We start from the raw sequence: 23,501 nt of genomic DNA, 5'->3' as shown, positions 1-23,501 counted from the left end.
ATATCTTTTAGAGCACTTTCTTTTCCTTTCTTTTGTACAATGACAATTACACATTTTGGGTTTTATTACTCCCACAGTTCTTATTACTTTTTTTTTTTTGAAGAAAGTAAAACCAAATGTGACATAACAGGACAGAGTCAGTCAAATCAAAAGGATGGACATAATACATAATGTAAAAACAAAATACAAGGTGATCAACAATGGTTACCATACTGCCTCTTGTTATCTTAAAAAGAATTGCCTATATCATCAGTTATAATAAAATTGAACAAAACAGTAAAGAATAAGACCAATAAAACCAAAACATTGGAGACATTAGTGGACTTCAAAAGAAGATAATAATCAACCAGAATGGGCATCATAATGAATCTTATTGTCTTCATAGTTGTTGCCTATACTTTCAAACTTGGTACTATCAAGCATAACAGAATAGAGAAAAATCAGTCAAAACAAGATGGTGAGAGCAAATCAAGTTAATAGGAAATCAAAGTGGGTTACTATAATATATCCTGCTATTTTTTTATTTTCCCCTTAATTAAAAGGATAAAAATGAAAAAGTAGATAATAAAAAGGAGATTGATATAAAAAAGAGGGCATAACAACAAAACAGCACAGTTCAAAACATAGCCATTTAAGCAAAACAGTGTTTCACTACAAGATAATCTCGACATAGTAGTAGTTACCATAGTGTCTCTTCCCTTAAAATCTTTGGGTATAACTTCGTATACTGTAGTATCAAACGTATCAAGACAATGTAAAACTGTTCAAGAGAATGACAGTACTATAGGGTATTTAGAATCAACTAACAGAAAATGAACAATGGTTTCTGTATAATCTCCTTGTCTATAAAAGTTTTTGTTTATATTATCACATATAATAAAATCCAATAAGATACAACAGGTTAAAACCGATGGAGACAGAAGCACAAAAGCTTGATGGGACTTCAAAACAAGAGCATATTAAATCAGCACTACCTATTATGATGTCTTGTTTTCTCCAAAATGGCTCTTCCTACTATCCAACCGTCTCTGCCTCATTTCTGTTGAGCTCTTTTTCTGTCATTAGTTGTCAGTTTGTCCTCTTCATTTCGCTTTCTGCTCCATTCATTGTGGCCACTCTGCCACTGTTTCTGGAATCTTGGTATTTTTCATTTTTAGAATGTCCTGCAGTAATCTCTGTAGAGTTGAATTGGTGGTTGCAAATTCCCCTATTTCCTCTTTATCCTGGAAGCACTTTGTTTTTCCATCAATTTCCAGGGACAGTTGTGCAGGATATATCAATCTTGGCTGGAGGTTATTATCTTTCAAAGCTTGAATTATTTCCCCCCACGCTCCTCGTGATTTGATGGTTTGTGCTGAGAAGTCTGCTGTAATTGTGATGGGTGTTCCCTTGTAAGTGATCTGTTTCTTGTCTCTGGCGGCTTTTAATATTCTGTTCTTATATTGGATTTCTAGAATTTTGATTATTATATGCCTGAGTGTAGCTCTGTTTGGGTTGTAGGTGGCTGGGGTCCTGTATGCCTCATACATCTGAGTATCTTTACCTTTTGCTAAATTAGGGAAATTCTCCTGCATTATTTCTGTGAATAGCCTTTGTAGTTCATTTGTTTGAGTCCCTACTTCTTCTTTTATGTTCTTAATTCTTAAGTTATAGATCCTCTTATTATCTTCTAGTCTTTGTATTATTGCTGTTTGTTTTCTTGTTATTTTTAAGAAGTTTTTCATTTCATGCTCCCACCTTACAAATCTGTCCTCCAGTTCTGAGAATCTATCCTTAGTTTCTTTCAAGCTGTTATGCCAGCTTTCAATAGAGTTTTTAGTTTCCAGGTAATCTCTTTGAACCTGCTTCACGTATTCTATGTTTTCTCTATTTTCTCCATCAAACAATTCTCCCTTTTTTTTCTGTTCTTCCATTCCACCATCTGTTTTTTCTTGGGCGGTGTTTAGCATTTCTCTAACTATTCTACTTATTTCTTGCTTTATTTCATTGAGTGCTTCATTTTTGAACTCGTCTATGAGGCTCCGGAGATATCGTTTTATATCTATAGGTGCTGTGTCTGATATTGCATGTTTTCTGTTTTCATTCTCTTTTGCATTTACCTTTCCTGGATCAGTGTTCTCAGGATTGGGGACTGAGGACCCCTTCTTGTCACTCCCTTTTCCCATACTTTTTGTTCCTTCCATACAAGCATACATAGGAGGCCCAGTTTTTTTTTTTTCTCTTTGTCTGTTACAGTTTGTTTGAATCTGCCAGCTAGGTGTTCCCGCCCACTGCAGTGTACTAGGGAGACACAGACCTGGGCAGCCTCTGCTGGGCCCGTCCCTCCAGATCAACCTAGTGAAGGCTTCACTGCTAGGGTGCACCGCCAGGCACAGGGACCTGATTTGGGCTAGCCTACTGGATCTTAGTCCATGTCACCAGGCGAAGCGCTCCCCACCAATCCCGCTTCAGAGGGGAATATGTGACTAAAGTCATTGCAGGGCCCTGTTCTGGCTAGTCTGCCCGTTCCCAGAATGTCCTCTGTTGGAGCCTCCTAGTCTATGAAAGGGTCCCCATTTGTTTCACTCACCCAGGTCGATGCAGGGCTCCCTGCCAGTCCCGCTCTCAATGCCGCTTGGTTCGCAGATTCCGGTCTTAGAACTTTCGCGCGTCTCTCTCCCTGCCGTGCCAATTGGGATGCAGTAGCGGCAGAAGGAAATTGAAATCGCGGCTTCCAATGGCGCAGGATCCAGCTTCCGCACTGAGATTTTATCTGTTCCTGTTATAGCATCAGGATTGCATTTCCAGTTGGTTTCTCTCAGCTTAGTTTGTTCCTGGGTCGGCAGGGTACATCTCCCCTCGCTTAGGACTCCTCACACGGCACCGCTCCTGGATTCTAAGCTGGTAATCTCAGAGAGCCTCCGTGGCTGCTGTTATTTGTCCGCCATGTTCTCCTGGAAGTCAGCTTTCTTGACTCTTGAGAGCCCATCTCCAAGACTTACCTGCAGGGACCTTCAGCTCCTGTTTGGTGCCAGGCCTTGCTGCCTGGCACATTCTGCTGTAGCTAGGAACCCAGGCCTGTGTGGCTTGTCTGTGACCTGTGGTCTTTGGGAAGCTGTGACAAGTGGGCAGGTGTTCTGGAGGTCCTGGGAAGGCCTTTCCTGTGAGGTGCTTGATCTTGGCCATCAACAGTAGTTCCTTTCATGCCAAGGGAGTGCTCTGGTGGTCCCTTCCAGACAGCGTTGGTTGGCATGGCTTGCAGTGTATCCTCATGTGGGCCTGGCCTCCCTGGGGCAGGGTTCACTCTGCCAAACCTCATTGTGCTCACCCTTGGACTGCAGTGGAGCCCACTGGTCCTTGTCTGTAAGTCCACTCGTCTTCCCCCAGGCTCCACCATGCCCTCCTGTGTCCAGTGCCATGTCACCCTGACACTGCTAAGGACTCTTGCACACAACCTTCTCTCTGTGCCATGTGGACCCTGCCTCTGTGGACTATAGCTTCTGAGTATGTCATGTCCATCCTCTCTTAAGAGGTGTGTGGCTCTCATTTGTGAGAGTTCACCTTTCCCAGGGTGGGAACAGATGCCTGGTGCTAGTCCTGCTATGGTGTCCCCTAGCAAGCCAGCGTGGATGGAGAGGCAGCTGGAGCTGTGGCCTCGGCTTTGCAGCATTCCTGTGTGACCTTGACCGAGTCACTGCTTACTTTTGGGAAGATGGACTGGGCTGAGAGGCCCTTTGGTCTTTGCCAGTTTTGATCACTTCTAGGAGGGGAGACTGGAGCTGCCAGGCCACAGTCCTCTGTCGGGTTCCCAGGAGTCAAGCAAAGCTTCCTAAAGATGCACCGGAGTGGTTCTGACCCACCTAGAGTAGAGTCAGACTTTCCTGGCCCTTCCTCTGCCCAGGACTCTACAGCTGAATCCCTGCTGGTCTGCTTTCTCACCAGGGATCCCTGGCCAGGGGTACTCTGAGTCCTAGTTTCCCTGTCTGCATAAAGGAACTGACAACAGGACCGCTTTCACGGGGCTCTTGTGAGGGGAGACTGTACTTTGCTGCAGTGTGTAGGACTGTGGCCTGTGCGTGTGAACAGTGAAGAACACTCACCTCCCTCCAGAGGCCTGTAGGACTCCATCATGGTGCCAGGCCTTAGGGATAGGAGGCTGGCTCTTGTTGCGGGAGGAGCAACTGGAAAGGCCAGGCTTCGTGGCCATCAGCCACAAGTTCTGGGTTTAGACAGCAATCTCAGAAAGAGCTGGAAGGAGGAGATAATGCTGAGTAGGCCCAGGGTCTCTCTGAGTAATTTTTGAACAGCTGTAAAGAAATCTGTTCTTTGGTTGAGAGGTGGTTCCTCTGGTCTTCTCTTGGTGGCTGAGCACTAAGACTCACGGAGCCCTGGACAGGCCCACTGGTTTCTCCTGGGCACGGTCACAGATGCATTTGGATGCCATCATGTATCTTCCCAGAGTCAAGCAAGGCTCTGGATTCTGCATTGCCTTTCGGGATGGGGCAGAGGTAATTGTGTCCAAGTAATGGCCGCAGTGCCCATGGAGAAGCCTGGTGTGATCGGTGCCACTTGCCATCCTTGGTCTGTTCCATCTGTGAAGCTCAGGTCTCCCGGGGCAAGCTAGAGGCAGACCATGCTGCAGAGCAGGCCTAGCAGCAGGCCTTGCTGTTCTGGCTAGTACTTCTCAGTTTTTAACAATTGGAATAGAATATACATGTAGAAAAGTATTCATACCCCTAAGTTAGCAGCTTGGATTTTGTCTGACCAGATCCACTGTATACCTAGCACCGGGTGGAGCAGCAGGAGAGAGCCATTCTCCAGAGCCACTCACGCTTCCTGTTGCTCCCTCCTCTTGGCATTCTTCCTTTTCTTACAGTCAGAATTCAGCCGCACCCCAGTTTGCAACACCTGTCAAAACTGCTGCATCTCGAGCGTCCTGCAGGTGGCCTCACACCAAGGAGGCAGCGGGGATCTGTGTTGGTTTCCTTTGGTGTATGACAAGTTATTGACAACATGGCAGCTTAAAATGCCACGCAGTTATCTTCTCACAGCCTCTGTAGGTCAGACAGGCCAACCGGGGTCCCTGCTCCAGGGTGACACCAGACTACAATGTCAGGTGCTGGTCAGGGTGCATCTTATTTGAGATTTCACTGGGGAAAGGTCTGTTTCCCTCTGTTGGTAGGCAGAATCCATTTCCTTGCAGCTGCTGGCTAGAGGGAGAGATTTCCTAATCTGTCCCTGGAGCCAGAGCCTCCCAGTCCCATGATGGAGAGCCCTCGGGCCTGCTGGGCCCCAGGCTTGCTCAGCCTGGTGGCAGGCTCTTGGCCCCAGATATGAGTGTAGGGTGGAGCTTGCCACTGTGAAGGGGAGCTAGTGATTAGGATGGAGCAGGCTGCAGTCAGGGGCCTGGCTCTGTTCAGAACCTCTGAGCCTCAGGGTCCTCAGCAAAAGGCAGAGAAACCCTGCTGCTCGCACAGCACTGCTGGGCTCACTCGTGAGTGGAGGTGCTTGCAGACCTGCCAGAGCTTGTGGTTATGCCCAGGGGTCCCTCCAGGTTCCAGGGGTGGGCAATAGGCTCCTCTGCCCTGCAGGCCATGCACAAGCCCTTATGTGGGGGCATCGTGTCTTCCACCCATAGAATTTTCTACTCTGAGAATACCCAGTGAGCTTCTCCTGCTTGTGCTTTTAGTATCATAGCTCAAAAGCCATTGTTTAAAGTCCCAAAGATTTTTGTCATTGTTTTCTCCTGAGAGTTTTACAGTTTTAGCTCTTACCTCATAGGATTCTTTTTCTGTTAAAAGAGATGGTGCCTGAAACCATTTTATCCATCAGTGTGCATGTCGCAAGTCCTTGGTGAGTGGCAGCAGGTTTCATTATTATTGGTAATTATTTTTAATGTTAATTTTCCCATAATTGCTCTCTCAGTGTATTTTCCATGTGGGTAAATGCCTCCTATTTCGTCTAGAATGATGGTGTTGGTGTTTGAATCCACTTGTGGCCCAACTTGGAGTGTAGAGTGGAAGAAGATCTAGTCGCTTCTTCCCTATTTTTTTGGACACTTCGTGTTGTGGACAGTGTGGAAGAACCGCAGGCGAGTTGCTGCCCGCCCTGTGTTCACCTGTGTGCCCCTGCTTCTCCTCGTAAGGTGCTTCTCCTGGCACCTTATTTTAAAGCAAACTCCAGACCATAGTCTGTAAATTATTTGTATATGGATCTCTAAAAAGTGAATCACCACTTTCTAGAAAGGTGACTACAGGTTTGGGAGGATTAGCCTGGGCCAATCTCCTGAGAATCTGGAGGGCGAGTGCCCCAGGCCAGCACTTCTGCTGCCTCCTGGAACAGCAGACTGACTCTTTTCTCCATGTGCTGGCCTCCTCTGCGGGGTCTGGGCTGCCATGGGAGGACCATGTCATGCTCTAGGCATCAGCAGGGCTCCCTGTCCCAAGCACAAGGCTTGCATCCCCAGTTTATTGGGTAGGGCAGGAGAGAGTGATTCCAGAGAACTTGTGTCAGATTTGGCCTAAAAGTTCCAGAATAATAGGAATTCTTTTTTGTTTCTCCAAAGTTCTTTCATATCCCCGGTGTCCTAGATGCCCACAGCAGCCCCTGTGGTAGCCCTATTACATGGCATGTGAATGCACTCACAGAATCTCAGACATGTAACTCCAGTGGCTTGTTCCCGCTAAAGGGGATATGAGAGAGGTAGGATTTGAACCTGGGGCTTCTGATGGCTTTCTTTATTAGATGAGAGTAAATTCTCGTGTCTTGCTCCCTGCCTGGAAGGACTGCAGAGGATACAGTACCCCTCATATTTCTCCTGGTTCTCTCATTTGGCTCAGATTGACAGCAGGAACACCTTGACTTGAATGTCATGGAGGCTCGGGTACCTGTGCCACCTTCATTCCACAGGCCTGGAGCAGCTCATGGTCTGGTGGACACCTGGCTGGTCTCTGCCCCTTTGGCCCCTCTAATCATTGGACTTCACCGCTTCATCCTGGCGCAGGGCTGTACAGGAAGCCAGGCCCCACTGTGAATTTCCAAGAGCCCTCTCTGGGTATTCCTGGGAAGGCTCTCCAGGGAACACATGTTTACCATTTGCCATGGAGACAGTTTGGGCCTTTCTTCCAATAATTTGTTTGGTAATTCTAAGAGACTTGTGAAAAATGCATGAGGCCTTCAATACAATAGATAAGCTGAAAAGCTTGGAAGCAAATCCACTTGTGGATAGCAGGGAGAATGGAAAAACTCTTTGCCTGCTTCCTTCCCTCCCAAGGGGGATCTGTTAGGAGTGATTCTTCTGTGAGTGCCAGGCTTTCATCCCACTTGCAAAGCTTGTTGGTGCCCGCTTGTCAGATATTTTGCTCCTTTGGTTTCATGTGGCTTCTTTCCCTCCTGAGTTTGGCTCAAGTTTGCATCTTGATTCTGGGTTCTCTCTTTAAAGGTCACTGTTATGCCCAGGAACTGTATCAGCTCTGTTCCTCAGCAGCTGGAGGCTAAGCCTTGCGGGCCTGGGGTGGGAGCCCTTTGGAGGGGAGGAAGGTACATGCCTGTATTTTAAGTGGTTCAGCTGCTGGGGAGAATGAGGCTGTCCTAGCAGAGTGAGTGTCTCTGATGTTGTTCCTTTGGTGAAGGAGGGCAGCCGACATGTGGTCCTGTGGTGCCTTTAGCAAGTGGTCCTTATGCAGCCTTGAAGGCCACCTCTACTGCTCCTCGGGTTTCAAATGGCAGGCTTGAGGGACTTGTCATCCTTCCAAGGATTTTTGGGGTCATCTACATAACTTATCATGTTGAAGATGAGGAATCAGGGATCAGAGAAGCCTGATGACTTGTCCAAAGGTGACACAAAGCGCTGGCAACGCTGAGAACCTTGGTCTCTTGGTTCTGAATCCTCTCCGTGTTATGCCGAGCTGCTCATGGTGGGTTGGGGGAGGTTGAGAAGCTGCGTGCTTTCAGGTCCTGGCCCAGCCCCATCAGCACGTGATATTTGTTGTCTAGCTGGTCTTCTAACAGTAGGGTGGTAATGGGATTTATATATGTACATGTACATGTGAGTCAGGAGCAGGAGGGCAGTTTTCTCATGGATGAGGGCTCTTGTGGAACTAGGGACCTGGTCTAAAAAGAGCATGCTAGGTTGCTTTCTATTGCTCTCAGAGAAACACTTTAAATGGGGGAAAGATGTATTTCAGCTCACGGTTTCTGAGGTTTCAGTCCATGGTTACTTGGCTCCACTGATTCTGAGCCTGTGTGAGGCGGAACATGATGGTGAAAGGGCAATACAGGGGGAAACTACTTACTTTGTGGTGGCCAGGATGCAGGGAAAGAGTGGAAGGGGCCAGGGGACAAGATACAGCCCAAGGACATGCCCTTTGAGACCCACTCCCTTCTGTTAGGGCCCACCATGAAGTTTTTTTCACTTCTTAATACTAGTCCATCAGATTGTGAACCCGGTGATAGATCTGTCCATTAATGGAGTCAGAGTCCTCCCTCAGGGTCCAAGAGCCCCCACCTTGGAACATTGCTGCATTGGGAACAGAGCCTTCAACACACGTGCCTTTGAGGAGCATGTGTCCAAGCTGTGACATGCTCTGATGAAGGGATGGTATCAGGGGGGAGAGTTCCCAGTAGTGGGCGCCCCCAGATGAGAGGGCTTGGCCAAAGACAGCTCCGGATAAATTCTTCCCCAGGAAGCCTCTGGGGCATCCGGCATCTGAGCATGATGGTTTGGCCAAAGGCAGCTCTGGATAAATTCTTCCCCAGGAAGCCTCTGGGGCATCCCGCACCATTCTGTGGATGTTCCACATCAGTTAACTGGTCCGTTCTTTACAAGCCCATTGATTGGTGGCTGAGGTGACCTGCTGAAGATCACATCTCCAAGGGGGAGAAGGAGGCAATGGGGATGGTCTGTGTTGTGCATGTAGGTCCGTGGCACGTGTGCAATGTGCAGTGAGGGAAACCTGAGGAAACCTGAGGGGTGGAAGCAGGCGAGTTCCAAGGAAGTCATCAAAATAGGGACCAGTGCTGGGCCTCCCAGATGTACACTGGCGCCACCTAGAGGCGGGGGAAGTTTCTGAACACTCAGAGAAGACAAAAGGGCCTATAAGCAGATGCTGTGGTGTAGAATCCAGGGAGACAGATGCCAGGCGAGATGTGAGTGTGAACCTCTGCTGCTCACCAGGTGCTCTCAAAATGATGACTAGGGCCAAAAGATAGTCCCTGAAAAAGAAATCACAGATATGCCTCTTGTTGATAAGGCTGACTAGAAAAGGGCACTGTGAGTGCTTTTCCTCTGCCCTCTGCTGACCTCACAGCCTGGTGTGTGGCCAGGTGACGAGGAGGGCACCTTGGGTGAAGAGGAGCAGAGAGTGGAGGGTGGTGGGGGATGGAGCAAGCTGGGATGTTTGTTCTCTAGGACTGTCGTAACCACCCTTGGGTGGCTTAAAACAACAGAAATACGTGTGTTTTCCTGTGGTTCTCTAAGGAGGTGAAAAAGCTCTTTAAGACTGGTTTTTGTCCAGGTTTCTCTTGCATAGTGCCTGCCATGAAGCTGGTGGGTACTGAAGGGAAGTCTCTGGGTGTTGGTTCTTTTTCTCATCACAGCTCCCCACAGAGATTGTCACCATCCCACTATCCTCCCCTTTTCCCTGGCTTTAGAGCCCTCATTCGCAGGGCATACTGGGTGGGCACCCTCACAGAGTGTAATCAGCACGCAGAGCAGCTCTGGGTTCAGGTGAGGCTGTGTCCAAGGGACAAGCAACCTGACTAGAATTTGGTTGTTCTGCCCTTGGCTCTGTCTTCTGAGCTTACACCTTGGTGAGGCCTTCCCTCAAGCTCCTCTGGGGCCTGCTCGCAGCTGCCCAGCTTCCCTGTTCCTTCCGTGAGGCCTGGAGGGTTCTCCTCTCAGAATTCCTAACCAGAGGCCTGAGCCTGGTTGTGTTTGGATGGACTCAGATTCACGTTTCCTCTCCTAAGTCAGTAGCCTGGGGATTCTGATTGGTCTAACCAAGGTCATATCAAGGGGAGAGACAAGACAGGGATGCTGCGTGGAGGACTTGAGGGATAAAATCTTGTGTCTTCCTCATGTCAGCCCAGCCCCCTGTCTAATCAGTAGCGTGCTTTCCTTTCAGGAGTACATCGATGCGCATCCAGAGACCATCATCCTGGACCCTCTCCCTGCCATCAGGACACTGCTGGACCGCTCCAAATCCTATGAGCTCATCCGGAAGATTGAGGCCTACATGAAAGGTGTGGACACGCGTGTTAGAGTGTGGGGCAGGGGTGTGGGGACTTGTCTGTGTAAGCACTGGGCACAAGAGTCCTTGAGTTTCTTCAGGAGCAGTCGAGGTGGCCCTGCCATTCTCTTCTGTGACCACAAAGTTAGGAAATAAAAGCCTCAAGGTGCTCTTTGAGAGAGTGGCCCTCACCAGAGAGAAGACTCAGTTTAGCTGTATCCTGGCGTGGTGGTGCAGTGTCCTGATAACACGGGGCGCAGGGGGCAGCGGCAGGAGGGCAGGTAGACCTATGTAACCAGGCAAAGGAGACAAACAGAAATTAGAGCCGTTTCACCAAACCCATTGTCTTGTTACATCCTCATTGTTAGGACAAAATACCCAACACCCACAAGTTCAAGGAGGAAAGGTTTATTTTAGCTCACAGTTGGTAAAGGTTTCAGTCCATATTCAGCTGGCATGGCAGAGGGGAATCACAGAGGACAAACAGTCCATGGCAGGGCGGGCAGGAGACAGCAGCAGAAGTGAGTTTAACCTTTCCCTTTTTTCCCAGACAGGCTACAAACCTTTTGGATGGTGCCACCCCACCCAGGGGGAGGTTCTCTCTTCAGTAAATCGATTCAGGCGTACCCAAAATGATGCTGATTCTAATCAGTGGGCTAATTTAGTACTACGCACCCTTAATCACAATATCATACACCCTAGATCCAGCGTCACACGGCCATTGTCTGGCCACCTCCCTCAACACCACCTGTGAATGCATGAGGCTTTGGGGGTGGACACTAGATATAAGCCAAAACACCAATGCACATAGGTAATGTGGCTGCTGGCCTTCTAGGGTACACTCTGGTCTTGTGCTAGGAGTCTCCTTCCTAGCTGTGGGGCCTGTACCAGGTACAGGCTCTGATCCCTAAGGACTTTTTCCCCACTCTACTCTAAGTAGGGAGCAGGGAAGCTCCAGAAAAGTCTAGACTGCCTTTTCAAGGTATGTGCATATGTGAGTGGAATTCTGGAAAATTCATGTTAATAGTAACCTTCCAGTGTTCTCTGTATGAATCTAGTTTTCCTGTTGAGAGCTCTTATGTCACTTTAAGGGAAAATGATTTGCTCAGGCCTGGGGCTCTACCTACAGTTTGGCTCATTGGGCAGCGGAAGTCTGTCTATCATGAGAAAGGGGTGCACCATTGATTAGGTCTGCACCACGTGCCTAAGCCTCCTCTTCATGTTCTCTCTTTCATTGCTCTAGTGAGCATGATGATCCTGCCCATTTTATAGATGCAGCAGCATCAGTTGGCTTTTTGTTACCATACTCAAATACCTGAGATCGGCTACCTTTATAAAGTAAGGAAGTTTATTTAGCTCATAATTTTGGAGACCGAGAGTCTAAACAGTATAGCACAGGCTCTAACAAAAGCCTCATTCCAGCGGTGTTTGTTGGACACTGTAAGTCCCAGGAGAATTCTGTTCCATGCAAGAAGCCAGCTGGTAGAGGAAGATGGCAGGTCAACAGCCACATCTGATGTCCTTGACAGTGAATTAGAAGTGATGGTTCAAGTGTTTGGGAAGCTGCCACCAAGGGACTTTCTAGAGATAAAAACATGGGATTCTGGAGGGAGACAGATGAAGGCTGGGTTTGCATCTGGGCCCCAGCTAGCTGTGTGGTCTTGGACAAGTCACTTGATCCAGCCCAGCCTGTGTTCTAGAAAGATGTGGTGATAACTGGGATGACACCTGTAGAGACTCAGCATGCTGCGTGGCCCGCTGGGCCCCCTGGGGACAGCAGCTATACCTATGCTGCTCCTGCTACCACGACAGGGCCCAGGCATCTGAATTAGGTCATAGAGCCCATGTCAGATTTCCAGGAGTCAAAAATCAGGAATGGGTTTTGTGTGTTCAGATTGAGCCTGTGTCTAGAGAGCAGGTATGCTCAGGGTGGCAGAGGGGCGAGGGTGTGCTCTAGAAAGAGCATGGATTGATAAGCAGAAGGTCGGCTGCAGAGGACACACACACACACACACACACACACACACACACACACACTAGGCCTGGGCAGGTCTAGTGAGGAGTCACACTGGGATTTTGAGCCAAGGGATAGGGAAGTCCCAGCTCTGTTGGTGTTAGACTGACTGCTCCCTCTGCTGCAGTGTGGAGGCTGGGTTGCCCAGAGGAGCCTGAGAGAGGTCAGCTCTAGGATGAGGTTGGCAAAGGGACTGTCTTAGCCTGCATAATTGTTGAATGAGGTGACCCCACCTCCCTTGGGCACAGAGGTTTCTCTCTGGGCCTTTCCCAGCCCCTTGGGAGGACTGGCCACTCCACAGCAGGCCCCATAGAATAGCCATTTGTCCTCTGACCTCTTAGGGAAGTGGGGGCTCTCGGGGTTCATGTATGGCTCCTTTCATGGGTGAGATTTCTCTTCTTCCTCAGTCCCTGCTTCTGCTCCCTTACTCGCCTCTTCATTGGCTGGGAGGAAGATGGGTGCTCAGGTGGGTCGCCCACACCTCTGTGTGAGCCAGTGCACGGCTTGTGCGAGCCGAGCTCCCTCTCAGGCTGGCCCTTAGGATTAGGCCTGTGCTTCTCACTCCAGGGAGCTCACTTTCTGGCCATGGGTTCTTGTGTTTGAGGAATCGAAGATAGAGACATAGGCCTGGCCTGGGAGTCTTTCCGGGATGGGGTGAGACAGAGGCTCCGAAGACATAGGGCTTACTTCAGACAGGCTGTCTCCCTGGATGTCCTGGAGCAGGAGCTTGGATGGTGAGGACTGAGGGTGTGGCATTGTGGGCTACGTTGGGCAGTGTGATGAGTGCAGTTGGGAGAGGTGGCGTGGGTCTTTTTGTGTGCCGCTGGGACCATCTGGCTGGGGAGGGCAGCAAGGGACAGACACATCTTTGATTAGTGTTGCAGGCACTGACTGCACTGGTGATTGAGGGGATGAGGTCTTAGACAGGTGCAGATGTGGTTGGAGACAGCCTCTAGTGGTCTTCACCTGTGTGCTCTCGAGGGTGACTGGTACCTGGGTCTTCCTGGATCTTTTCCTGCCTGTCAGGGGACTGCTCGCCTGGCAGCACTGCTGGCCAGGTCTCCTCTAGACCCCCTTCCTGTCCTTTCTGCAGATGCAGAGCCATCCTGGAGGCACATGCTTGGCGCTCCTGCACCCTACTCCTTGCTATTCCTGGAGGCATGTGGCCCTTGTAGGCATATTGTAAAGGGACATAATTATCCTCGAAGTTCCCAATAATTATAGCAGTCCCAGTGACACTGCTTTTGTGTTGGGAGGAGGGCTTTCTGAGCTGTCAGCTCCCTCTGGGCTGAGGCACTCTCCCTGCCTTCAGACAGGGAGAACCCAGGCTGCAGGACAGACCAAGCTGGGGAGGCTGTGCCAGGACTGTGTGGCTCCGAGCTGATTGGAGCAGGGAGATGACCCTACCTGTGCCCTAAGGCAGAGCACTTAGCGCAGGTCACCAGCAGACCCTTGCGTCTGTGCAGAGCATCCACTGTGGCAGAACTTGCTCTCTTGAGCATCAGGGAGACAGGTGAGGGTTGCACCCTGGAGCCCCAGGCTCACTTGAATACCTGGCATCCTGTATATAGTCAGTGCCACCTCTGTCCCACCTTCCCAAAGCTCACCTTCTTGTAACTGAGAGCTGGAAGGGAACATGGTCCTTTCTCCGCCCCTCAGCTGCCAGCCTCACCCCTACCCGTGTAGTTAGCATGCAGGTTGGTGCAGCAGCGAGGAACTGAAATAACAGGCTCAGACGAGATAGAATTCCCTTTCTGATATCAAAGCCCAGCCGCTTTGTGACCGCGTCACTGTACAGCGGCAGGGGCCCAGGCCGCTCCCAGCTAGCATTCTCTTGGTCCACAAGGGTCACTAAGCCTCCAGCTATCACATCCAGACCTAGATGTTAGGATAGAGAGGAAACAATGGGAAAAAGCCCCTGGTTTCTTGTAAGGAGGAATTCTGGAGGCTGCGGCAGCTCCAGGTTGCTCCTCCCATGTCACTGGCCAGAATTAGTTACATGCCAAGCTGTTAGGGAATCAGGAAATGGAGTCCTTATTCTGAGCAGCCATATGCTCAGCTGAAATTTGGGAGTTTTATCATTTGTGGGAGAAGGGCTAGAATAAATTTTAGAGAACACTGGTGGTCTGCTGTGCCACTACCCAAGATACAGGTTCCTGTTTTGGAGGATCCGCCTGTCCCAGGTGGAAAGGGCATTTGGAATGAGTGTTGCTCCTCTGGCTGGCCAGCAGGATGGCCTCAGCCTGTGAACTCAGAAACAGTCCCTTCCACACAGCAGCTATAAGTTCCAGAGTGACCTGCTACGGGCCCAGGCCACGGCATTCCCTTATAAATGAACCACTTGGGGACAAACCTATGCCTGCAGCCACAGCCATCCCCAAATCCCCACCCCTTAGGCAGAGGCACAGGTAGCACTGAGCTGCATCCGATGCAGACCAAGGGCAGAAGCTTCTGGGAGCTAGATGTTGCCTAGAATAGGCCTGAGGGAGAGAGGGGCTTGTGGCCACACACCGTGATCCACCTGGTGTGGCTCTCTGTAGGCTGGTCCTCGCAGGGTGGCTCACTGTGCTACGTGAGGCCAGAGTCCAGAGTCGGACAGTTCTGGGCAAGGCTATAGCTAGTCCAGAACTGGCTTAATCTTGTGTAAGAAGGCACCTAGGCTATGATTGGACAGCTGTGGGTTTGTCTCCTTGTCCCCAGATATAGCAGATACGAAGGTCTTGGGCCAAGGGCAGTGACTGAGAGCCCCTTTAGGGTTCTGACGGCTTTAGGCTGAGGAGTGGCTCTCTGCTCTCTTCCCAGAGCCTCCCATGCAGGAGCTCTGGAGGTGACAGATGGCCTGCCTGATGCCAGGCCTCCTGGGGGAGGGGTGCGCACGGCACAGATCATGCTTCCCCACCTGTGGTGTTACGGAAGTTTCACCAGGATTCATCCTCGAGGCAGTTTGGAAACTGCGTTGAAAATGAGTCACATACACACCAAGTGAAGAGGAAAGAACATTCCATAGAGCCTGGGAGAAGTGATTTCTGGAAGAACCCCTGCCATGGGATGGGGGTGGGGTGCAGGCGCGCATGCAGGCAGGGCCGGCTGTCCACTGCTGGTGAGCTGCAGATCTAGTGTTTCTGTTTTAATATTCATGCCTTTGATCCACTTTGATGTGATTTGGGTGCGTTCCGATATGGATCTAGCTTCAGTCTTATGCATGTGTAGAGCCAGTTTTCCTAGCACTTCTCCTACTGTGTTTTTGTTGCTCAGGATTGCTTTTGCAATTCTAGGTCTATTTCAGTTCTGTAAAAATTTTGGGAGAGTTTTTTCCCCCAGTTTTGTAAAGAATGTTGAAATTTCGAGTGGGCTTGTATTAAATCTTTTTTCTAATCTCTTCCTTAGTGAGTTCACTATTGGTGTATAGCAACATTATCGATTTTTGTGTGTCGATTTTTGTCTTGCTATGCTGCTGAATTTAGTTACTCAAGGACTGTTTTGGTGGGGGAGTTTTGGGTCTTCTGGGTAAAGGATTATGTCATCTGCAATTAATGATAATTGGCTACTTCCTTTTCTATATGTATTCTTCTTATTGCTTTCTGTTGGGTGATTGCTCTGGCTAATGTTTCAGTTACTATATGGGCCAGGAGTGGTGAGAGTGGACATCCTTGTCTTATCCCTGATTTTAAAGGGAAGCTACCAGCTTTTGATCATTTGGCTTGTGGCATGTCCCTCCACTTGGGTTCGTCCGATGCTTTCTGGATCAGGTTGCGTGTATGTGTTTTGGGCAGGAACCAAACCCCAGAGACGCTGACCCTACCCTAGTTGCACATCAGGAGCACATGACAACCTGGGCACCTTCTGTCTGCGTGACAGTAGTTACTTGACTAAGGTCTATGCGGTTTTTCCCCTGTGGGTTTCCGTTTTGTCCTTTATAGCTGGCACTTGCTCTCTAGGATCTAAGATCCTTTGCGGGGCTGTGTTTGTCCCCTGGCCATTGCTGCACGGTGGCAGCACCATTCCATTGTTCTGGTGGGCAGCATTTGCTGCTGTGGCGTTTGTGAAGTTCTCATCATGCAGACTTTTAAACATTCTGTCCCTCTCTACTCCTCCCACACTGGGAAGTGACAGGAACCCCTGGCTACTTCATTGCTATTCATGGGACACCTGGTGGTACCTTGTGGGCCTCCACATAACTTCATATAAATTAAGGGAAAGGCAGAATAAGGAGAAGGAGAAGTGTCAGATACGTCAGAAGATGTGTTGGAGTAGGTGTTTTTGTTTTTGTTTGCTACAGAATTTTTCAGTCTTTAATGTACGTGTTTGAATCTTGAGTGCAATGTAAGGATATGTACTGAATTTTGTCACCATTTGTAAAATGTACTGATCTTTATTCCAGGAAGAGAGTCAGAAAATGGTAAGGCAACTGTGTCACGCCATCGGTTATGAGACACAATTGCACAGATGGAAACTATTATATGAAAAACAACCTGAAAATCAACAAAATACAGCAGCAATAGTTTGCTTTCTTCATCTTCTCTGCTATGAAGCCCACTCCCCCTTTTGTGTGGCCCCTGGTGAGAGGCCTTTGGTACCCAGCACACTCAAGACTCCCACGCTGGAGCCTCCCAAGAGTCCCAGGCTCCACCTTTCCTTGAAGCTTCGTAACCTGAGGGACCCTCGATGCTGGTGACTCCTGAGTCTTCAGTGGCAGCCGTTACTCATAGTTGGGAATCTGTCCTTCTAGATCTTCTCATACTTTGCAGAAATGTTTGTGCACTTCAAAAATAGAAACAGAATCATATTACGTATATGGAATGGCTTATATTCTTGTTGGATGTATATCTTGGCATCTTTCCATGATTGCCTGTAAAGATGAGGGAGAGGAGATCTGCCTTTTTTGATAAAAACATACTATTTCAGCCTCTAAATGAGTGAGTTATAATCTGTTCAATTATTTAGGCTCGTGAGGTTACTCCAATTTTGTTTGGATTTGTTTAAAAGAAACTAGGTTACAGTAAATGGAGCTCTGCATATTTTTATAAAATTAATCCCTAGAAGTGGAATTTCTGGATCAAAAATTCTAAACATATTGGCAGGTCTTGCTGGATTGCCCTTCAGAAAGTTTGAATAATTTTACTCCTAATCATGCCCATCTACTTGGGGGAAAATGACATCCAGCTCATTTTAATTTGTTGTTATTGGCAAGATTGAGTGTCTGCGTGCTTATTGTCTTTTGCATTTCTTCCATGAGTGAATCTTTTCATAGTATCTGCCATCCCTATTGAATTGTTGGTGCTTTTCTTACCGATCAGTGAAGCCCTTTTTGTATGAAGGGAATTGTCTCAAGTATGGAGTTTCATCACGGCAAGCTTCACCTTCATGCGAGAGCCAAGCTAGTTTCCTCTTTTGCTTTTAGAACATGTAGGGCTAGAAAGCGCACCCAAGACATTATTTTTACAGTATCTTGGACCAAATAAGTGCAGCATTTGGGAGCTGAGGCTGAGTGGGGTAGTGATGCCTGCCTGGGGACCGGAAGGGGCCGTGAATCAGTAGGAACAGCTGCTGTGGGCTAATCCATGTTTCTGGCAGCTGCTCAGGGCGCAGGAATGTCTGTCTCCACCTGGGTCAGTGTCTGGCTCCTCCACTCCTAGGCTTGAGCATTCCTGGGGCACAGGGCTGTCTGGTCCCTAGCTCAGTCAGGAGGAAAACCACTCACTCCTGACTACAGCATGCTCCATCCTGCCGGGAAATATTGTACCTGTGCCATTGTTTCCTTCTATCCTGGTCCAGGAACACCGCAGCTCCGTTACGGGCCGGTCATCGGCCTTCAGTGTCTTCCCGCAACACTTGCCTGCAGCCAGTGGACCGACCTGCCCACAGAGTGGGCACTGCTATGGCAAGGCATTGGCCCTAAGGCTTCAGGGACAGGGTGGTGGATGTGGCCACTGGGGAAATGCTCCCTTTCCTGCTAGGTGGTTCCAAATAGCTGAATTAAGTTTCCCTCTTGAAAACTCACAATAAAAGCAGAGTCTAGTTCCTTATCACTGTGTAACAAATGACAAGTTGAGAAGCTTTGACAGCCACATTGCTTATTTCACAGTTGTGTCAGCTAGAAGTCCCCGTGTGCCTGGGTTCTTGAGGGAGTCACAGGTGGAAGCCAACGGGCCAGCTGGACTAAGTGGACTCGAGTGGGAAGAATGCATTTCCTGTGGTTGAGGACTGAGACCCCTGGCCTTGCTAGCTGTGGGCTCCTGCGTGTGTCCATGTCCCTCTCAGGTGGCATGTCCATCTTCCAGCCAGCAGTGGCAGAGCAGCCAGCCCAGGGCTTGGACTCTCTGACCTCATCTTTGGAAAAGACACTGCTTTCAGGGTGCATCTGTGTTAAAGGCAGGGCCCCCAGTTTGTCTCCCTGCTGCGAGGTCAACAACGTTATCAGAACCTTGTTACAGGGCAAAATCCATTGCCAGACAGGCCAGCCATGATGCAGGGCGAGTGTGCCGGGGACAGAATCTTAGGATCTTAGGGCCCTGCCTGCACAGTGAGCACACAGAATGCCTTCCTGGCATGGTCAGTGGCTGTGCTGTACGTTCGCAGTGAGCGGCCCTGCCTGTCCACCCTCTCCTTGGGCGAGGCTCCACAGTGACCCTGGACCTTGTCCACAGTGTCTGTCCAGCATGTCCTCAGTCCCCTTGACTAGCTGCAGCTTTGGGGCTGGCTGAGGTCACCTCCAGGAAGCCCTCTTTGCTGTACCCTCCTTTCCTCCGTGGGCCTCAGTGCCCCCTCCCTGCCCACACAGCCCTTTGTTGTCCTCTGTCACACTGCCTTGTCATTCTGTGCTGTTCTCATCCCTGCCCAACTACAAGGGCTTCAGGGACAGGGAGCACGTGTGACTTTGGGGACCTCATGTCCCTTGCGCAGAGCTAGGATGGAACACATGCTGGATACCTGAAGGAAGGCTGCTCTCGGGGCTTACTTTATGAGAAGCTCCATGACTGGAGGAGCCTCTGAAGCAGACGCCCGCTTCGAGTGCTGGCACCAGGTGGGAGAGGGTCCTGGCCTTGTGACCAGAGCAGGAGCAGCCCCAGCCATCTTGGTGACGGGCTCTTCAGGACATGGTGGTGTTCAAGACAAACAGGGCCTGCCTGTGCTGCTGGGGTTGGGGGATCACCATTCCGGATCCTGAGTGGTCGAAATGCCAGCTTTGACATAGTCTGTGGGTGGGGGCTGCTGCAGGGTGAGGGGAAAGATTCCAAGGCTGCTGAGGTGACAGTGGGCAGGAGCAGGCAGGACAGAGTCCAGAGACTGAAACAGTGGCACTGAAGGGCATTGGTGAGAGACCTGAGTGATGCCAATAGCCTTGACTCGTGTACCCAGCCTGCAGCGGTGGACAGTGCTGCCAGCCGGCAGGGTGACCCGGAGGTCTCCGTGGCTGCCAGGAACCCACACAGTGTGGGAATGGGGAAGTAGTCTGCCACGGTGATGAGCCTGGACCAGCCTGGACCCGATTCCGGGGCTTCAGTGACAGGAGATCCATTTCAGCAGCACGGATGGGAAAGGGGCCTTCCTGGGAGCCAGGCCAACACGAGCAAAGCGGGTAGAAAGAACAGGAACAGAGCAAGGAAGATGAGAGCCGTTCTTGCATTGGGCTGTGGGGTTGGCCTGTGCTGTTGGGACTGACTCCAGCAACACCGTCAGGGCCACGAAGTCTGCCTCATCTTTTCTCTGTTCCTCCTCTTACTCCAACCAGGGGTGACCTCTAAGCTGTTACAACCTGCTAGGAAAGGAAGGCAACCTAGGTCTCAATGGCTTCTGACGTTTTCTGGCTTGGAGATTCACAGCTGAGCAGCTCTCTGACACGGTGGGCAGATGGCTGGGAAAGCCCACCTCCTCTGATGCCGGAGGTCAAGAGGGTTGCCTCTGGCCGCAGGGCAGATGCAACATCTAATGCTTTCTCTTCCATGTGCCTAGGCCTCCTGGGCCAGACAGAGCAGCCACAGGCTCTCAGGGGTGACCTTGGATGTTTCCAAGAGGCGGATAGTAATGATAGTGATGGACAGGATGTTTTGATCTGACATTTCCTGTTTATTATGTCTTTTTTTTTAAGCTCATTTTATCCTCACAGCAGCCCTACAGCAGGACTGTTCTTATTCCCAGGAACAGGGTGGGAATCTAACTACTGGAGATCTCTATCTCTATCTCTATCTCTATCTCTATCTCTATCTCTATCTCTATCTCTATCTCCATATCTATCTCCAGGCAGTGTGGAGTATCCGGCCAGGTATCCCAGGAGCTACCATGCATTGTCAGGGACATGGGTCTGGTTCCACCCCTATTTCCTGGTCTTGGAAGTGGGAATGGAACCTTAGCTCTTTCAGGACTCTGTGTTCTCACATGGCAGTGGAGAGGACTCACGATCTTGCTGCAAGGCTGGCATGAGGTAACTCAGGCTGGTGGCAGTGGGCACAGCTATGGGTACAGGTTGCCTACCCAGCAACCCCACTCTACCACATGTTGGCTTTGATCTTGAGCACAGAACTGCTCTGTTCCTCCCCTGCAGAGTAGAAAGGGTAATAGTCCTCTGCCCCACGGCTTTGCAGTAGTGTACCGTGAGCAATGCCCTTAGCATCTGATGTCACATCCACAGGGAACGTGCTGCCCATGCCGTGTGGTTGTGGTTGACATGGATCCCACCCGCACTGTGTAACCTGTTCCACACATGTCATTTCAGTAAGCCTCTATTCTGTGGAAGCCAAAACAGTGCTTCAGCAATAACAGGTATTTGTTTCACTCACAAATCCGAGGCTTAGCTGGGTCAGCCAGCGGTCCTCCAGTGCAGTCTCACGTGGCTGCTGCTCACTGGTCTGTGACGGAGTAGCCAGGTTGTTCATGCAGTGTGCTTGGGGACCTGGGGCGAGGAGCATGCCTCCCAAGAAGGAGCACCTCTGCTGGCTTTGCCTGCAGAGTCCACAGCCTGCCCTTCTTTCTAGGGCCTGTCCTGCCTTCTAACGGAAGAAGACACGAAAGAAATGGGTTCACACTAGAATGTGGAGACCCGGTGGTGTAAGTTCTATGCAATTGCAAAGCACTGAGGAGGAGGAGAGCTTCTGGGGCAAGCTGTGGTCCAAGTGCAGGTGGTGACCGATGTCCCTGCTTAGAAGCACCCACCCCGATTTCCATTTAGACCTTTGGGGGATTGTATGAAGCCCCCTGCTCCTGGGGAGGGCAATCTGCTTTATTCAGCCTGCAGATCCAAATACTTATCTCACCCAGACCCTCCCAGAATAATATGAGCCAAATGTCGGCACACCTCAAGCTGATGTGTAGGTAGCAATGCACCACGGAGGCCTGCTGCCCTCAGGCTCCAGATCAGGCCCAGGCAGCTGGCCAAAGCAGCCCCTGCCCTCTCCGAGCCTCTGGATCATGTCAGGGAGACAGACACCCAGGCAGACCTTTATGATGGGCTCCAGGTGCCACTGGTAAGAGCACTGAGCTCCCGGGGTGGGTACTTGATTGAGACTGCAGGTGAAATTCATTTAGTGCAGAGTTGGTGGGTTGACCATAGCACACAAAGGGGAGCTGGAGGCAAAGCCCTTGAGTCCTCTGTAGCCTTGACAGAAGCTGCTGCCTTCACCCAGGGGGGCCATAAGGATGGGGACTCAGGGGTCCTACGAGCTGACCCACACACAGCTGCACCAGATTTTCATGTCAGTGGTTTCTAAGAGCCAGACAGACGCCTACTCCCACATCCCTGGGGCTTGCCAGCTTCAGGGCCTGGAAGTTTTATGTCTTAACAAATAAAACAGAACGTGTTATTTCAGTTTTATCTCATGCAGGACTGTTAATGGGCCTGAAGATACAGAATGATGTCTGTGCGGTCTAATTGTTTCTGGATTTTTTTGTTTGTTTGTCAGGTTTTGTTTATTTTCCCCCCAGTGCTGGGGACTGAACTCGGGACCTTTGCACTGAGCTACAGTCCCAGCCCTGTTTTTTTCATTTTGAGGTAGTATCTCAGGAAGTTGCCCCAGGATGACCTTGAACACACAATTTTCCTGTCTCAGCCTCCAGAGTGCTGGGATTACACGTGTACCGCCACACCCCAGACCCCCCTACTAACTCAACTCTGGGTGCCTGCTCCTCTCTGCCGTTGGGTCCTTGGGCTGCAGGGGAAGAGTCACTAGGACACAGTGACGGGTGGAGACCTGGATGGAGGGTCAGTCACCTTTGGGAGGGCACGGTTGCTGTGACTGATGCCCAGCACCCTTGCAGCCAGGCGGATGGGACATTTTCCTAAGGTGGGGAGCACCCGTGCCCAGCCCTCCCATGTTGCTCTAATCCGTCTTCCTTCTCCCTTATTGAGGCCCTTTCTGGTCTCTTCTTGGCTCAGGCCTGTAGGTACTTCCCACCCTACATGCTTGTGTCTTCTCATGCCTAGAATTCAAGACAGGGAGGTTGGGGGGTAACCTGCCAGGCTGTGCCAAGTTTGTGCTATGGTTCTCTGGGCTGTTCTGGACCAACAGTGCCACATGGTGGCCAGATGGGGGACTGCGGGCCACCGCCTTCACTGGCAGCTCCTTCTTTTCGTGGCTCAAATTCCCTCTGTCAGTTTATCTTCCCACACATAGGCTTGTCAGAGCAGTGGTTCTTACTGTGCTATGGAGTGTCCACTGTGGCTACTGAGTCAGAGCTCAAACCCAGGGAAACGCATTGGGTACAGGGGAGGAGCCGCAGGCACATGGCAGTGTGCAGCAGGGCAGGGAAGGGCATGCCAGTAGGAGGTGGGTCCTGGGTGAACGCAGTGGGAGGTGGCATCAAGGGACAGCTAGCCCTGCAGAGCCTGGGAAGAGGGGGACCCGGCAGTGCTTGAAGGTGGATCACTAGTGCAGGAGGGAGGAAAAGAAAGAAAGTCCCAGAGGTGAAACATTGGAAGCCCATGCTGCCTGGAGCACCATGGTGCCGGGAGCACCAGGTGGCCGGGAGCACCGTGCTATGCTGGCAAGGCCTCAACAGACATTTACTGTTTCTACTCCAGAGGCCAGAAGTCCGAGAGAGAGATGTCAGCAGGCCTGCTTCTCTCAGGGCCTCTCTCCTCGACTGCAGAAGACTCCTTTCCTTCTGTCTTTCAAGGGTCATCCTGCTGTGTACCTGTGTCCTAACCTTCTCTGACAAGGACACCGGTCAGACTGAACCAAGGCTCACCCTACTGACCCCATTTTATCTTACTTGCCTCATTCAAGAGCCCCTGTCCGAGTGTAGTGCCGTTCTCAGGCTCTGGGGATTGGGACAGGGTTTAGCCA

At 50.4% G+C, this 23,501-nt stretch overlaps 1 protein-coding gene across 3 annotated transcripts in view; it reads left to right on the top strand.

The window, feature by feature from the left end:
• The window catches only part of Itpk1 (inositol-tetrakisphosphate 1-kinase), a 144,286-nt gene that overhangs the window by 96,023 nt on the left and 24,762 nt on the right, over positions 1–23,501 (top strand). For all 3 annotated transcript variants that reach the window (XM_063241099.1, XM_003462649.5, XM_063241098.1), the window contains one exon: positions 10,104–10,221. In XM_063241099.1, coding sequence (XP_063097169.1) covers positions 10,104–10,221 — 118 coding nt within the window. The remainder of the gene's footprint in view (positions 1–10,103; positions 10,222–23,501) is intronic.

The sequence above is a fragment of the Cavia porcellus genome, unplaced genomic scaffold, assembly GCF_034190915.1.
Source record: "Cavia porcellus strain 051 isolate PalLab524CR breed Dunkin Hartley unplaced genomic scaffold, mCavPor4.1 scaffold_31, whole genome shotgun sequence".
NCBI lineage: Eukaryota > Metazoa > Chordata > Mammalia > Rodentia > Caviidae > Cavia > Cavia porcellus.
Note: the sequence above shows the minus strand (reverse complement) of the source record. Positions and strands in the feature narration are given on the sequence as shown.